This window comes from Trachymyrmex septentrionalis, unplaced genomic scaffold (genome assembly GCF_001594115.1).
Source record: "Trachymyrmex septentrionalis isolate Tsep2-gDNA-1 unplaced genomic scaffold, Tsep1.0 scaffold25, whole genome shotgun sequence".
Taxonomy (NCBI): domain Eukaryota; kingdom Metazoa; phylum Arthropoda; class Insecta; order Hymenoptera; family Formicidae; genus Trachymyrmex; species Trachymyrmex septentrionalis.
The window spans coordinates 1,784,831-1,801,783 of record NW_017305408.1 but is presented as its reverse complement, the minus strand read 5'-3'; the positions used below and the strand labels follow the sequence as shown (position 1 = coordinate 1,801,783).

The following is a 16,953-nucleotide window of genomic DNA, read 5'->3' as shown; positions in this document are numbered from 1 at the left end:
TATTAAATGTATATAATTTGTGAAGGATGTGTGTGTGTGTGTGCGTGTGCGCGCGCGCGCGTGTGTGTGTGTGTGTGTGTGTGTAGATTGTCATAATCGAAAATATGCGATTTTAGGCCTTTTACAAATTTATATCTCTTTTGTCTTAAGTTTATATTTTCTTTTTGAGACACTTGTTCTTATGATCTTTTCATTAATTGTTTTAAACATTTTGAAATATTCAATGAGACAGTAGAGGTACATTTGCAAAACACCATTCGAGTGGTTCCGTGTATCATTTTATCCTTGTTTAACATTCGGTGAATAACAAAAATAAAATATACAGGGGCACTTGAATGATGTTCCCAAAGGTAGCCTAGTTAGGCGACATGTCCATGTCCTTAACAATACTTTCCACTTTATTGGTCAAACTGTCCAGCCTAGTGCTGATGTTGTACGAGCATCTCTTCAATTCGGCTGCCAGCTCATTTAGCTGTTGCTGATTGCTCTCGTTGCTGTACATCCTACTGAGTCTTGTATGGCTCGAATCCACCGTGGTATTCGCATTTCGTGGTAACGGTGGCACACTGCCTCTGTATGTTGTCCGCCGCGTTTTTCTCTCACTAACCAAGCGATATATTGCTCGGATGAGATCTCGCGGTAAACGTTTTTCACGTGGATCATTCGGTCGAATGTGCAAGGCGCAATGATACGGTGGATGTAATAGCAGAGCGCCTCTTCTGCATGCCTGTATTACGCTCCATGCCGGAGCCCGATCCAGAAGTTTGGAGAACAGCATATTCTCGAGATGAGCCACTAACTCGGCACGACGCACTAGTCTATCAAGACCAGCGCATCTGCGCAGTTCTTGAATATCCGATACGGCTAGACCGACCATCAGATTCGTCAGGATCACTGTCACTAGAATAACGAAGCTGAGAAGCATCAAGTGGGCTGTACCAGGATATTGGAGCGGCGCTTTTTCGTCGAAGAAGACATCCTCGAACTCGAGCTCGCCCGACATCATGATCATTGTCTTGAGTAGACTGACCAATGGATCAGCGAAGGCCTTGTAGTTCTTGTGTAGCACGCTAAAGCCAAGGGAGAAGCCGACTATGAGGCAAATGTAGGCTGCGAGAAACTTGAAGAAGTTGATGGACACTTGAGTGAACATCTGTACATAGATGCCGAACATAGGAAAGCGACCGACCACTATCATTAATTCGATCCAAACCAGCAGGACACCCAGAGCGGCAACGTGATGCTGCCAAGTATAGGCTGACGGAATCAGGATAATGCCGGATGCCATGATCACGCTCCACTGCAGCCAATTCTCCCAACGTTTGGCGTAGCAATAGATACCATGAGCAACTTGAAAAAATTCCTTGCCTGCAAGCACACAGGTGAAGCCCAGTACTGGCCAGAAAAGGACATTACTGAGCCGTTTCACGTGCCAGAGATACGTTGCTCCAACATAACCAGTGAAGAGGGCAACGAAGATCGAGTGAAACATCAGGCTGAGTAAGAAGAACTTGCGGATACGCAGCCACTTGAGGTAAAGGAAACTCTCACACAACGGATGCTTCAGCACGTGACCCTGACCAACTTCTACCAGGCAGAGCATCAGATCCGTCTCACCACGACCGCCTGGCACCAACGGCCGGAAGTCCAGTCGCAACTCGCAGTCTACGTCGCCCAGTTCATGATCGTGCAGCGAAATCGCCTGATCGAAGCGTGCCACAAAGAGTGGTAATACATCTGGGGTGCGACGTATAATAAAGCTAAGAGCTGTAACGCCACCCTTGGTGCGCGCCGTCATATCGGCGCCCTTCGATAGTAGCAGCATCACCGTGGGCGAGCTCTCATTCAAGGCCGCGATGTGCAATGGCGTATAGCCGAATTTGTCCGCCTTGTTGACCGAAGCGCCTGCCTTTTAAAGGAAAAAAAATCTTATTGTATCTCTCTGTGTTGTTAGAAAAATCTTGCTCAATCTGGAAATAGTCATCTGATTTTTTAATCTCCATTTTTAATATTCATATATATCTAGACAAAATAATATTTTACATTTTTTCGTTGCTGGGGTAAAAACATCCTAGGTGACTATTTCTGAAGTATAATATATGAGCGAACTACGAACCTGTATTAAAGTCTTGACCAGTTCTCCGCTCCTCAAGGCTTTTGCAACTGCAGCATGTAGAGGAGTTCGCCCATCGTCGTCCTCCTCGTTGACTTTTGCACCAGCATTTATTAATACATTTAACGTTTCTATAGATTGTGCAAGCGCTGCAAGATGCATCGCCGTCTGACCACGTGAGTTCTTCGCTTCCCAGGCCGCACCAGCATTTAGCAACAGCTTAGTACACTCCACGCTTCCCTCTTCGGCTGCCAGATGCAGAGGTGTCGATCTCGCGACTCCCAGTTGCACTCTCACATCCGCTCCATGATTCAATAGTAATTTGGTGCAACGCACATTGCCTAAACTAGTCGCCACGTGCAGAGGTGTCTCTGTGTAAACCTGTCTCAACAAATCATATTAATTCACTGAAGAAATCTTCACTTGAATCTCGAAGAGACGCGTTAATTTGATGGGAAAATAATATCTTATTTATAATCGACGTTAAAGATTTTAGGAGACGTTACTTTCTGCATATATTATCAAATTTCAACTTATTAGATTAAATTTCTCTTAAAAGATTTCTGTTTATAAGCATCACTTCCCCACCAAATTCATGTTTAAATTGGTCGTGGTAAAGGAGCACCTGTGGATTATTGGGACAAGCACCTGCTTGCAGTAGAGCCTCGACACAATCTCCGGCGTTGTTTAACACGGCATAATGAAGCGGGCTTTTACCGGATAATCCGGCGTCTACATTTGCGCCCGATTTGATCAGAGATTTGACGGTAGCGACGCAACTCGCCGCTGCAGCACAATGTAACGGGGTGCATTTCTTTCCGAGATCCCATTTGCACGGATCAGCACCGTGTTTCAGTAACTGCTCCACAAGTTTTACGGACGTGGCACAAGCTGCCAGATGCAATGGTGTTCTAGGATATAAAGTTTTTGAGAATTAGTTGAAGCTATAACGCTTAATTGATTAGAGATATCTTGTGGTTTGCTGTGATGGAATCAGATATATAATGAATAACATGATTCTGGATAGTGATTTTGTCCATAGCAAATTATAATTTTATATACATAGATACCTTCCATCGCAGTCACTCGTAGAAACTGGCGCGCCTTTGTCTAGTAAAGCCTTGGCAATCTCCACGTGACCCAACCAGCTAGAAATCAACAGACACGTGTCTGGCCATCCTGCAAGTAACTGACCCGGAGTCGCGGCAGCTGCTGCTCCATTTTCGCTATCTAGTACAGCCTTTCGCATAAATCTGTAAACGTGGATAAGTTTATTCTTATTTCTCACTTTTATCTTGCTGTAATATTGAACTGTAAATGTGCAATTACTATTGCCATTACCCGTTCGCAAACGTAGGCAGTGTGATCTTTCGATGATTGCAGTCCATAATTTCGTTGAGAGTCAAGCATTGGAATTCCTCCAAAGCCTTTTGCAGAGTGTCATTTTGAAGAGTAGGGATCAGGGAAAGAGCAGCTTTGCCCCCTGGAAGATTCGATAGTGCTATTTCGACTTCCTCCTTGCTCCAGAGTTGCTCCTGCGTCATCGGCGTTGATATGTGACACGTGACAGAATCCAAGCTGTTCTCGGAGGAGATACTGCCACTATCAATCTCACTCATCCAAATATCGTCGAGTTCTTCCTAAATTCAGCACACGAACGTTACGGAAACATCGGAAAGTCATCGATAATTTATTACATTTTTTTCACTGACCTTATTGCTGATCACAATAGACGGCATTCCGTTATTGGTAGCTTCTATTCTCGGCGCCTCTCGCGTCAAATGACTGCCGGAGAGTCTTTCAAAAAAGTTCTTCTTACCAAGAATCGACATAATCATGTCCTTCTTTAGATTCTTAAAGAAATTTCTCTAACTCTACATAAATGATTACTATAGACATTTTGTTAGTGTAATCATGTAGCGTATAAAGAATGGAAAGTTTCTTCTCTTTAACTAAGTGTCATTCTTGTGGCTACGCAATGATAACAGCACACATTACAGTACATGCGTACAATGATACGTTTATCACGATTAGGTCGATGATGTTTTCAATCAAACAAGTATTAACAAGATGATTAATATAAATATCAGTAAAAAATCTCATTAGATCAGTCGTTTGATGAACAGTCGTCTTGACATTGTAGAATGGATAGTTTTTTCAATGCGCCTTCATCGTCTCTCAAAACTCTAGCTCTCACTCGCTAATACTGAACACTTATTCGACTATTCCGGATCTCTGTATATCTCAGGATACCCACATGTGTTTATAAAACAGTGTTATATATTTAGCTTCTATTAATCTCTCATGGTTCTCCCTCGCTCCTTGCGTAAATCCGGCATATTTCAATGACAAAAAAGGAAAAGAAAAAAATTCCCGACCGCAAACTCCTTCCCTATCATTCTTTCTCAGCACTATGACGGAAATGATTGTATTATCAATTAAGTCCAGTCATTTTACTCGTAAATACTTTCAGCAGAATTCAGTCGATGTGTCAACCAATATCATTTAACAAAATTATTATAATACTTTTTTTTCTTACAATTAATTTTTAATTAAGATTTGAGAGAGTATATTTTAACAACTTCTTTATTATAATTTAACATAAATGACGATTACAGACGTTTTTTGTAATTATTTCGATTTGCAAAGAAAATTAAAAAAATATAAGCAGATTGAAGAAAATAAATATATAATATAAAAAGTATATTATTTTTTGTAGAAACAACTAATATTATAATTTGTTTTAAATATTATAATTGTGAAGTTTTATAAATGCGACTTTCTGAAATATTGGACTGTTAAGTATATTAGAATGTAAATATAATAATATTTTTTGCGGACACGTCTGCAGATTTATGTATAAACGAAGTAACATTTACGATGGCAAATTCTAGTATAAGAAATTCTAGTATAAGACGTTAACCATCCTGCGCTGAGATAATCTCTGATGATCTCCGCTGAAATCTGAAACAGAACTGACGTTATTTTCGTACATGCTTGTAAATTTTCGACACGCTTGACTGTCGCGACGCGCCAATTATTCGCACTATCTTCGTCCTAATTCAATAATTCCCCTTATAACAACACTTATAATTTTACTTTTAAAATATTATTACCGTCAAGCACAAGGAGTCAGAATAAATAATGTGTTCCAGGTGGGTGCCGATGGTGTTAATTCCCTGGTGAGGAAGGCGATGGGTGTGATTTATCTCAACTGGCAATACAATCAATTGGGCATCGTTGCGACTGTCAAGCTGTCTGAGGTAATTCTCTCGAAAATATGTAATACGTACATAAAACAAACAAGAGATACAGCTGTTTCTCACCTTTAAGAAGATATCTATGAGCTGTTGAGATATAACACATGTCGTTAATCGATTTCAGCCCACGGAGAACATCGTTGCTTGGCAAAGATTTCTTCCAACGGGACCCATCGCATTGCTTCCGGTAATTTGTCAGTTTTCGTATTTCTATTAATTCGTTTCTTCGCGTGAACAACGTCAATGTCTAAAATACTCTTAAAGACTAATGCCTGGAAAAATGAAAATACAATCAAATCAAATGAAATGTAACATTATTCTGTGTTATTCAAGAATAATTTCAATAATTAATAAATTTAGAAAATGAATATATGCAATGTTTGACACGTTAAGACAGACATTTTAAGTAATTTTAATCGAACGAATTTGAGGACAAAAAGAAAATTAATAGATCGATTCAATTAGATCATTCTGTATTACTATTTCTGCTAATTTGCTAATCTGCCTGTGCCTTACAAACCTCACGTTTGTAACAAGTTGAGAACAAGTTCTCATGTATAATCCTTTTCTTCTTTTCTGCTCTCCTCCGCCGTTTTCTCTGGTGTACTCCAGGATTCCATTCTAAGTTCTTTACTTTTTAGTATTTTTGTCTTTGATTTGTCTAATGTTTCTCTGTCCTCCGAGCTCTTTATGTATGCAGATGTAATTCTTCTCAAATCCTTTCATATGCTCCTTGATGGAGCAGCTTGTTCTATTTTAAATAAAGATCTAAAATCTATTGCCAAATAGTCCACTCATAATGCGCTGCATCTAAATCCTTCTAAATCATCCTTGCTAATTATCAATTCCTCAACATTATTATCCTGTATTCAATCCTTCTATTGCTCTTAACTTTGTTCCTCGCTGCTCCTCTATTAAGATTCTTGGTGTCTCTTGTGTTGACTCTTCATGGACATTTAAGTCACACATAGCTGTCAAGTGTAGAGCCACTTACGCCCGTCTATATTTTCTTTATCCCCTTCATCCTTTCCTGCTCTCTCTCTTTTAATTACTCGTTATTTCTTTATTTGATTACGCTGATGTCGTCTATATTCCAACTCTTAATCTAACTGCTAAATCGTATATAACGTATCCAAAATTCTTGCCTCCGCTTCTCTTATTGCGTTCATAAATATGACCTCATACATCGTTCCATTAAGTTCCGTGTGCCACTTTCTTCTACACCTCAGTCAAATATTTCAATTCTCTTCCTATATCAATAAAAACTCTCTCTTCTCTCTCTCTCTCTCTCTCTCTCTCTCTCTCTCTCTCTCTCTCTCTCTCTCTCCCCTCCTTTCATTTTTCACTCTTCATTGGGTCACTCACAATTTTAAGCGGGACTAATGTAACGGGTGTGTGTATATGATTATAACTATTGCTTCGCCACTATTGCATTTTTGTCTTAATCCTGGTTTTTTGTTGCTGGTAGGTTTTGTAACAGCAGTTTTGCTGAGCCATTGCAAGCTACTATTGTAGCAAGTATTCTTTCTATTGTATCTTGTATGTCTATTATTCTGTCAATACAGTCTTTTTATAGAGCTTTGTAATAAACTAAAATAATTAAATTAATTATTTCTATATATTACTGTTCTCTAATAGTTGACAGATTCTCTCAGTTCACTCGTATGGTCCGTAACGAAAGAGAAAGCAAAGGAACTATTGAAAATCTCGGAGGAAGAATTTGTCGACAGAATAAATGAGGCGCTGTGGCGAATTTATCCGAAGAGCAGCATCGTCGAGAGCGGGATGCAAGGATTCCACTGGTTGCTTACAAGACTTGCCTTAAAGACTAATACATCCAAGCAAATGCCACCTTCCGTGGAGGCAATTGTCGAGGGATCGCGGGGAGCATTTCCCTTAGGTTTCGGTCATGCCTCGTCTTATGCTCAGTCAGGCGCGGTGTTGATCGGGTAAGAAAACTTTGTCACGGAGAAAATTTTGTCCAACTGTATAATTTGTCTTCAAACTGAAATTTTTATATTGAGATTTTAATTATGTATAGATTATTTTTTTAAATATTCTACGTGTATTTTTAAAGGGATGCTGCACATCGAGTCCATCCTTTGGCAGGTCAAGGTGTGAATCTAGGTTTCGGCGATGTTACAGAGCTGACGAAAATCCTCGCCGAGGCCAACGTGAACGGCAGTCATCTCAATGATATGTACTATTTGCGGACATACGAGACACTGAGGCAACGTCACAATGTACCGATGATGCTCGCCATCGATGGACTTCATCGGTTCTATCAACACACTGCGACACCCATTGTTCTTGGTAGAAGTCTAGGCTTGCAATTAGTAGACGCTTTCCCGCCAATCAAGGTAAAAAGAATATCGCACTGACATATATTTTTTTTAAGAAAGAAGTATTATTTCTTAGTCGGTATTAATCAAAATGAGATTTTTTTTTTTAGAAACTTTTAATGCAACGGGCTGCAGGAAATAGTATGTTTAACAAATCCTTATCATACTGGGATGAGACTAGAATGTACAGAATGTAAATAGTGTAAAGAATGATTAATTTATTCTGTATTATACATATATATCGTCAAAACCAGAAGTGGTAAATAGGGTACGATTAACGCGATTACTACAATGCTTTGAAGCATTTTTTAGTTGGTCAATTTGTAAAATTCTTTCTTCTAATTAGTCCATCAAATGCTTCAAAGCATTTGTAGTAAGACTTTGATCACCGCCATAGTTCCAGATCCGTAATTAGTTTATGAACGCTCCGAGATAATTATATTAAATTTTTTTTAGTTTTAGATATATGGATTTTCTGGCAATCTCCACATGCAACCTTTTTTCCTTTAGAGGAAACATATTTGTGTTTTCTCTAAAACACATTTAAGTTTCTTGTTAACATATTTGTACGCATATACAGGGTTTGCCAAGGATGTGGAAATTCTGTAATAATTTTTGTAAAAAAAGAGAATACCAGAAAACGGTGAAACACATACTCCAATATTTCAAAAAAAAAGGTACCTTTTGCACGAGTGCTGATTAATCATCTTTTCTAAGTGCGCGAGGGTGGAAGAGGTGATGAAAATTTTAAATGGCATTAGGAGTCGTGGAGGCTTATTTGAAAGGCTTTTTGATGGCGATCAAGATGTTGAAAATTTTAAGTCTGTACTAACGATCCAAAATAACAGCTAAAAGTGAAAATTTTCATGCATTTAACATTACTCATGATCGTCTCTCCTCACGCACCTGTGGGTGATGGTTAAGCATATTAAAAAGTGGTTTTTTTGGAACATCAAAACACGTGTTTCGAAACTTTTCAACATCTTTATTTTTATACAAATTTTATACAAATTAGAGTTTCTATACTCTCTTTGAGAAACTATATATTTCTTCTTCTTCTTTTTCTAGTCAGTTTCCAATTTCATTTGTAGAAATCGAATATCACAACTTCCAAGGAAACTATATATTTATATACATACATTCTATGTTGTTGCCTCTATGATTCTTTTGGTAAAACCCCTAGTTGTTTTGTTATATTAATATGGAGATAAACTGTGCCAATAATTGGATTAAATGAAATACAGAAAACGATGTAATTATGTGCAATTGTGTACATTATATATGTAATTATACGTTATTATTTTATTATTCTCATTGTACTTATATATGAAATGCATTTTGTAATATATTCTTTAAGATTTTCAATAAAACTTAAGTGTGTTCCGAATTTCGCATGAAACGCATGAGACTGCACAGAAAGTTGTTTCAAATTAACTATTACACGCTTTGAAAGCGTTTCGAAAGTGCTACGAATTCTCCAGATTGTACTAATTATACTGAAATCTTAATACTCTTCCCAGCGCATTGACTTCTTCTCTTTTGACTTGAGACAGTTGATACGTCTGATGCGTTTATGCAGTATATGCGCTTCATGTGTAATTCAGAACGAATATTCGTGATACTGATCCTTAAATAAATCGGGAATCTTTCTAAAAACTCTTACGAAAAGAAAAACGAATATTATATTATGGCGAAGAGAAAGTCGAAACAAATAACTTGAAGCCTTGAAAGTTATTTATTTTATATTATAATTAGTTTATTTTATCTTAATTAATTACGAGTTTTTTAATTTGAAAATCAATCTTTTCAAAGTCTAATGTTATGTTATTATATTAAATACTTTTAATGAACAATTAAAAATGTGTTATAAAATAATATAATATTATTATTATAATATATATTATATTATTATATATATTGTATAGTATTGTAATATAATAATTTGAAAAATATTTTTAATTCTTAATACAATATTTTTATAATTTGCAATTAATGATATTTGAATGATGTTTCAACATAATAACAAAATTATGAAAAAACTATAGATTATCCTAAATTATATTTAAAAATAATACGATAAATTTGGAGACAATTTGTGACCTTATTATTTATGTTTTGTATTCTTAAATCCCATTCCTAAAAGTTAAACAAAATATATTTATTTGTTCCGTATCTTTATAACTAATCAATGAATCGCAACCGCCCATTTTTAATTAACATTACTAATCCACTACAGTCCACTCAGCCCACAGCTTATATAGAAAACCGTTCCGAATTCACAAGCGCTTCACGAGTGTTATACGTGCATTGAAAAAATGAAATGATTTCGAAACGTTGCGCATCAGTATTGCATTTCACGCGTTTCATTCGTAAGTCGGAACGCACTCCATGTATGAAACGGAATCAAACGGAATGCATCTTATGCACCTCTAGGGTATGGTCAACGCGATTGCAAATGTTTTGAAGCGTTTTTTAATTGGTTGTAAAATTCTTTCTTCTAATTGGTCCATCAAACGCTTCAAATCATTTGTGGCGAGACTTTGGCCATAGCCCGAATAACACGCAGTGACACGTCTCGTCCACGTGCTTGAACTGAAAACCGACAGATTCAAATTGATCAAACTATTTAGCGACCGTTTCTAAAAGTATCGTGTGTTTATAACACACATACAATTGGCACAGAATTGTTGACAAGACTTGTTCTTGTCTATGTAGAATACAAACGAGGTTAGTTTAACCACTTTCTAAAGTTCATACTCCTCACTACTCCTCAGTTTGTCGGATTCGATGCCATGGAACGCTCTCGTATCACGCGAATTTATGAGGATTTTTAATCATCACTTTAATAGGTTAGTGCAATTTTATAATTATATCTTTTACTGGTTATGTAATGTTTCTCAAGTATCTTAAGAGTAAATATATTTTACAATTCGTTGTTTTTTTTTTTCGGTTAAAAGGATCTCTCAACAAAAATGGCAATGCTTACATCCAGAAGGCTGTTAAAAGTCATTGCTATTGGAACAGTCGGACTGGGTACTCTGGCATCTCTTAGAACAAATGAGTATGATATCAGTGCCATTGGTATTGTACGCTTAGGCCGTGCTGCACTGACAGTGCTTGACATAGGCCGTTATTATAAGAGAGAATTATATGATAGTAAATTGGATAAAACATCACCGGAGTACCTGCAGCTGAAATCAAACGCTCACAAGTACGGGGCGCAGAAGCTCCTAGAGCTTTGTTGCGCCAATAAAGGGGTGTACATCAAAGTAGGTCAGCATGTGGGTGCGCTAGACTATCTGTTGCCCCAGGAATATGTTCACACCATGCGCGTACTACATAGTGCAGCACCTCAGTCCTCGTTTAATGACGTACTTACCGTTATTAAGGAGGATTTTAAGAGGTCTCCGTACGAGATATTTCAGAGCATCGACCCGGAACCTCTGGGTACTGCTAGTCTTGCACAGGTGCACAGAGCCGTGCTGAAAAATGGCGATGTGGTGGCTGTGAAGGTACAGCATCGCGCAGTCAAGAGCAACTCTTATGTTGACATTAAGACCATGTCGACTTTGGTGAGCATTACATCACTGATATTTCCGGATTTCAAGTTCAACTGGCTAGTCAAAGAAACAAAGAGGAACATCCCTCGGGAGTTGAACTTTACTCTGGAGGGTGAGAATGCCGAAAAGGTACAGAGGCTTTTCAAGAACTATCACTGGCTAAAAGTGCCTAAAATATACTGGGATTTGTCATCATCTCGCGTGCTCACAATGGAGTTCCTGGAGGGCGGACAGGTGAATGATCTAAAGTACATGCGTGACCATCAGCTGAATCCATACGAGATCACCAGCAAGCTCGGTCGTCTGTATAGCCACATGATCTTCATTGAAGGTTTCGTCCACTCGGATCCACATCCCGGTAACATCCTGGTACGCAATCGCGATTCCCAGGCGGAAATCATTCTGCTGGATCATGGTCTCTACGCCGATCTGTCCGATCAATTCCGCTGGGACTATTCAAAGCTATGGCTGGCGATCCTTGATAGCGATCGGGTAGCTATGAAGAAATACTGTGGTCGTCTCGGCGTTGAAGATTACTATGGTTTGCTGTCAGTTATGGTGTCGGGCAGGACTTGGGAAACAATTATATCAGGTGTGCGTAAAACTCGCTACGACGTCAGCGAAAAGGAGATGTTTCAGCAGAATGTCCCAAACTTGCTGCCGCAGATCAGCAATGTGCTGGACCGTGTCAACCGGCAAATGCTGCTGATTCTTAAAACCAATGATCTCATGCGTAGTATCGAGCATTCGCTGCAAACTCAATCCAGAATGACGGCCATAATGGAAATGTCCAAGTGTTGCGTGCGTTCTGTATATGGCGAGAAGCTTCGACAATGCTCGAGTGCATGGGATAAGTGCTGGGTGTCGTTAGCTGAACGCTGGGCGCTTTTTAAATTATCATTCTACTATATGTACCTAGGCCTGATACACTTCGATCTAAACAACTCGGTCAATTCTCTATGGACAAAGGACTTTTATCCTTTTTAACAAAAGCTTGTCTTTAGTCTATCAATTGGATACGCTTCTTATAAATGTATATATTTAAACTTTTTTTTTTTGTTTAAGATAAGTCTAGATATCTTTTTGTTTACTGATGTAAACAATTCGAATTTTGTACATAGTAACTTATAAAAAATGTAAATTTTACACGATATCTTTTACGGTTTACCTTTTAGTTAGTCATTAAAGTTGGAAAAAGATATAACAAATTTAAATTTTTTGTAATAAATAAATCTTTGTTGAAAGAATCGCGCTGTTTATTATATACATATATAATTAAAATAGAAACAAAGATATTTTAGTTACAAATTAGTTTGTTCTAAGAACTTTGCTTTCTTTGACTAATTGAAGCTGCTCACGATACCGCAAGTATTCCGCTTCTCTATCCTTCAGAAACTGCCTATACTCTTCTGGATCTATTTCACGTACGATCTCAATGCCACATGTACGAGCAATGCCGACAATCATTTGACACATTTGTTCTAAATTCAACAATGCATTGGGTGGATCCTCCAACTTAATTTTGGCGATCTCATATAAATGTTTAAGAGTTATTTTGCCAGCTACTTCATCTACAAAAAAATATTCATGAATCTTTTTTTATTATCTTCTCATGTATTCATGCTATATTATTTTTGCATTTTCTCCATTGAAATATCAAGGGACTACAATTATTTACATTCCAAGGGCAAAACAATAAATTAAGGACCAACACGATTGTCACCTCTCTGATTTTCAGCTGAAGACTAGTTTTTTGATCAAATTTGTAGTTAATTACTCAAAATCTTAGATTTTCTAGAAAAAGTTAAATTTGACTTTTTTTTAGAAAATATATTATAAAACTAGAAATGTTGATAATAGCAATTAATCTTTGCCACAAGGATCAAATCTAATAATGCTCTTTTTCATTTTTAGAGAATACAAGAAAATTGAAGTTTTGACAATTTCGACAGTCAATCTCCAGTGGAACACTAATAAAAAGATAGCAATTGTGACTGAGAATTTAAGTTTATCAAGTTGAAAGGAAGGATTATTACTCGTACCTTTCTTTATTCTTCCTTTCTGTATTCCTGCAGCCTGTTTCAAGTAGTATATTGTCGGTGGTTTATGAATTACTAGATTATATGATCTGTCTGAGTTCACTTTCACGCGACATGGTAGAGGAATGCCTTCCTTGATATTGCCTGTCCTTTTGTTGAAATCTTTGCAGAATTTGTCGATATTGATGTTCCTCTGGAATTAAAATCATCCATCCACATTAAACGCTGTTGAAAGCGAATAGATCTTGCAAATCTAGCATAATTATTGTCAGAAAAGATTAGAATTCAGGAGATGATAATAAATTTCTACAACAAAAGAATTAATAGAGAGAAAGAGTAGAAAGAAATCAAATACATTCTATTGAAGTTCAGCGTGATCCTAACCTGACTGAGCTGGGAACCAAGTGGCGGCGCGGCTGACGCCAATCCTGCGGGAATATCCACACACAGCTTTGACGAATGATCGATTTTCTGGACCAGCTTCTTGCCCGCCTTCCCCATTTTTTTCATTTTTCCCGTTACTTTCAACATCTTCCAATATTTTAATGTATATGCACTATCAAAGAAAATATGTTTACATTCCTATAACCTAGATCACCTAAAGGTCTATTCTTTTTAGCTCAACTTCTTGCATGAGCAAGTTCAAGTTTAGCAAAACGAACAGACCTGTGTAGAAAGTGAAGAAGCCGAGTGTAAAAAGTGCAAGCAACGCGAACAGACTTAATCAAAGATGATTGGTTCTTATCTTTTGGCCCAACCAATCATCGATTGTTACTTTGCCACTCATGTTCTTCCGTATGTTTAACTGCAGCCAATCAGAGCTTGACCTTTTTAGTCCGCCATTTTCAGGCGAATTGGTTTCAATACACCTGCTATGATAGTAAAACTCAGTTTTATGCATATTAAATAATCAATACTCCATTCGTAATTACTTATTATCACTTATTACTTATTTAATTCACTTAATTTATATTAGAACTTGATTATTTACAATCATTTCAAATTTTATGCCAAGCGCGCGAGCCATATGTTTTAAATGTTGTTTTAAAATGGCGGAAAATAAGGTCAGTGCGTTACTTTGCGCAAACTTCTTGCTTTAGTTACGAGCAGATTGAAGCATAGTACATTTGTCTATTTGCATCATGCTATAAAAGTAGCGGATAGTTACAACATCAGTGAGTCTGATTGATATCAAATTTCGAAAAATCCGACAAATAATTAACAATATCAGAGGTCTCGTTATCGCGGAAAATTATCATTGTTTTCTGGATTGATTTCGCACGGGATGACGGGTTGTTGCGTCCCCGGTTGCAATAATTCGAACCGAAAGGGATTTTTGATGAGAAACTTTCCTTCAAATCCTGATCGGAAAAAACAATGGATCGCCAGTATTGGTAGATTGAATTGGACACCCAGTATGCACAGTCGAATATGTGAGGTATGATTTATTTGAATTTTTATTATTATTCTTTGTAGAATGATTAACGAGTCTGTCTATTTATAAACAGATACATTTCACCAAAGACATGTGGGAGAAAGATCGTTGTGATGGCAAACGTAAACTAAAGTATAACGCTGTACCTGTGATTTCTTCTTCTGTGCCACACAACGTATCTGTGCCACAAGATATTCTTATGCCGCAAGATATTTTTGTATCACAAGATGTTTCTGTGCTACAAGATGTTTCTGTGCCACAAGATGTTTCTATGCCACAAGATGTTCCTGTGCCGCAAGATGTTCCTATTTTATCAGAAAATTACAACAAGAACAACAATGTTGTAAACATGCTTATCGCAAGCATGACAAATGAAGGAAATGTTAAAATAAATTATCAATACCAATTACACTCGGACAATATTAAGCAATTAAACGATAAACAACCGGAAGATCTTTTAAGTATGTTGACGAACGTTCAGGAAGAGATAGACTGGAAAAAACAATGCCAGGAATTGAAGCAGCTATTGGCAAAGAGCAAAAGTAAGTGTGAGCAACTTCAAGACACTATGAAAAAACGCGAAGAGTTGTTTAACAAGATAATAAGAAAGAGTTACCTATACAAGATAAGATCAGAGAAACGTTTGAAAAAATTGAGACAAGAAAATCAAACTTACAACAAATTAAGAAGTAGATTAGGAGAAGTCTTCAATGAAGATCAGATTAGGGTTCTCACCAATCCAAAAATGAACTGCCGAGAATGGTCCGATGAGACAGTTAAACGAGCTATTCAGTTAAGACGTGCATGTGGCAGTGTTGGGTACCAACAGATTCTAGAGCAACATATTCCTTTTCCCTGTGAACGAACGCTTCGAAGGAAAATACATAATGTTGAATTAGACAAAGATACCGAACATATTACAACCGAAGAAGCAATTGACTTCCTTGATAACAATGAGGAATTGTATTGAATGGTACAAATTGCTAGCTGCTTTGTCTCTTTCTTAGTTATTTAATATTGTTGGGTTATATATATTTGTTTTTAATCTTTTAAAAACTAAGCTGGATTCAATTTCTAATCCAGTTGATCATGTTAGATAACTCGTTCTAAAGGAAAAGACACTTCTCCATTTTTTCTATGGAGCTGATTGTGGATCTATACAATTATATTGTTGAGAACTAAACTTAGTGTTTATTCTCTCTTACCATTAATTTGAATTACCATTTTAATTTCTTGAAATTAATTTTGCATCTATTAATCGGATAAAATTAATTACATGTTTAAATAAGTTAATTAATTTTAATTATATTAATTACATGTTTGGTAATGGAATCTCAAATTTAGTGTCATTCAGTTCATAACTGGCATTCAGCACAGAAAACAACTTAAATTTCTAAATATACAAACTAATCATAATTAAAGGGTTTTAAGCTTGTATAAAACTATAAATCGAAATTGAGATTGGATTGAAATTTACCCATTTCAGAAGAAAGGAAAACAAATATTAAGTTTAGTAAAATTTGCTTTAATTAGTCAAATTTAATCTCAATCCCAATTTCTAGTCTGATACAGGCTTAAGATTTTTTAGTATGATTAGTTTCTTTATTTAGATCCATAGTTTCTTTATTTAGAAACTAGAATAAACAAAGTAGACAAAGCAATTAGCCAGAGAGAGTTGATCGTGTATCTTGAAATAAGATTAAAATTACAAAAGCCTCTAAATTCACTAGAAAAAAAATTCACTAGAATATTTATTATTGGTCAACATACTTAATACATTTGTAAATTTGACTTGTAATTTTCACTAGTTTTTACTTTGTTTCAAAATACACAATTAACCGATTTTTTCACAGAGCGGTTGAATACGATTAATTAATCTATAAGTAAGAGCTATCGTATTTAATCATTCAGCATATAATATAGCTATTTTATCAACTTGATCGTGTTTATTGTTAATATTTTATTAGATTTTACTAAAATGAAAATTTCAAAAACATCAAATGTCATTTTAGAAGAAATTGATACATTGTTAATAATAATTTTATATTAATATCAAGTATTATTTATTATTTCTAATGATGGTGGTGTATAATGTGAAAAGAATATATTTCTATATTTCTTTTTTATTTAAACTCTACAGATGATGGACGTATACATGTTCCAATTGAGAATCAGAGAATAGTGCAACCATATAATGCATTAGA

General features: G+C 36.4%; 5 protein-coding genes across 7 annotated transcripts in view; 3 read left to right on the top strand and 2 right to left on the bottom strand.

Annotated features, from left to right (window-relative positions):
* Nucleotides 1-8,689, top strand: part of LOC108748911 (ubiquinone biosynthesis monooxygenase COQ6, mitochondrial) — a 10,502-nt gene extending 1,813 nt beyond the window's left edge. Inside the window, exons 4-8 of the mRNA XM_018487328.1 lie at nt 5,269-5,376; nt 5,498-5,560; nt 7,012-7,322; nt 7,451-7,733; nt 7,826-8,689. Coding sequence (XP_018342830.1) covers nt 5,269-5,376; nt 5,498-5,560; nt 7,012-7,322; nt 7,451-7,733; nt 7,826-7,912 — 852 coding nt within the window. The 3' untranslated portion in view covers nt 7,913-8,689. The remainder of the gene's footprint in view (nt 1-5,268; nt 5,377-5,497; nt 5,561-7,011; nt 7,323-7,450; nt 7,734-7,825) is intronic.
* On the bottom strand, nt 356-4,037 carry LOC108748910 (transient receptor potential channel pyrexia-like). The gene is made up of 6 exons (XM_018487327.1): nt 3,822-4,037; nt 3,455-3,587; nt 3,184-3,366; nt 2,739-3,024; nt 2,117-2,494; nt 356-1,909 (listed from the first exon to the last, which is right to left on the bottom strand). The coding sequence occupies exons 1-6, from the start codon at nt 3,949-3,951 to the stop codon at nt 356-358; spliced, it is 2,664 nt and encodes an 887-aa protein (XP_018342829.1). The 5' UTR covers nt 3,952-4,037.
* A 1,259-nt stretch (nt 8,690-9,948) lies between the features above and the next one.
* On the top strand, nt 9,949-12,325 carry LOC108748875 (uncharacterized aarF domain-containing protein kinase 1-like). Of its 2 annotated transcripts, none has more exons than XM_018487264.1 (2): nt 9,949-10,564; nt 10,673-12,325. In XM_018487264.1, the coding sequence occupies exon 2, from the start codon at nt 10,688-10,690 to the stop codon at nt 12,260-12,262; it is 1,575 nt and encodes a 524-aa protein (XP_018342766.1). In that variant the 5' UTR covers nt 9,949-10,564; nt 10,673-10,687; the 3' UTR covers nt 12,263-12,325. The 2 variants fall into 2 exon arrangements, with proteins under 2 accessions (XP_018342766.1, XP_018342767.1); XM_018487265.1 differs by having other exon boundaries at nt 10,432-10,442.
* A 191-nt stretch (nt 12,326-12,516) lies between these two features.
* Nucleotides 12,517-13,904, bottom strand: LOC108748901 (39S ribosomal protein L11, mitochondrial). The gene is made up of 3 exons (XM_018487314.1): nt 13,699-13,904; nt 13,318-13,507; nt 12,517-12,846 (listed from the first exon to the last, which is right to left on the bottom strand). The coding sequence occupies exons 1-3, from the start codon at nt 13,843-13,845 to the stop codon at nt 12,584-12,586; spliced, it is 600 nt and encodes a 199-aa protein (XP_018342816.1). The 5' UTR covers nt 13,846-13,904; the 3' UTR covers nt 12,517-12,583.
* A 468-nt stretch (nt 13,905-14,372) lies between these two features.
* On the top strand, nt 14,373-15,721 carry LOC108748899. 2 transcript variants are annotated; one of them, XM_018487311.1, is made up of 2 exons: nt 14,373-14,752; nt 14,823-15,721. In XM_018487311.1, exons 1-2 carry the CDS (start codon nt 14,600-14,602, stop codon nt 15,717-15,719), a joined length of 1,050 nt encoding a protein of 349 aa, XP_018342813.1. In that variant the 5' UTR covers nt 14,373-14,599; the 3' UTR covers nt 15,720-15,721. The 2 variants fall into 2 exon arrangements, with proteins under 2 accessions (XP_018342813.1, XP_018342814.1); XM_018487312.1 differs by having other exon boundaries at nt 14,682-14,747.
* The last annotated feature ends 1,232 nt before the right edge of the window (nt 15,722-16,953 follow it).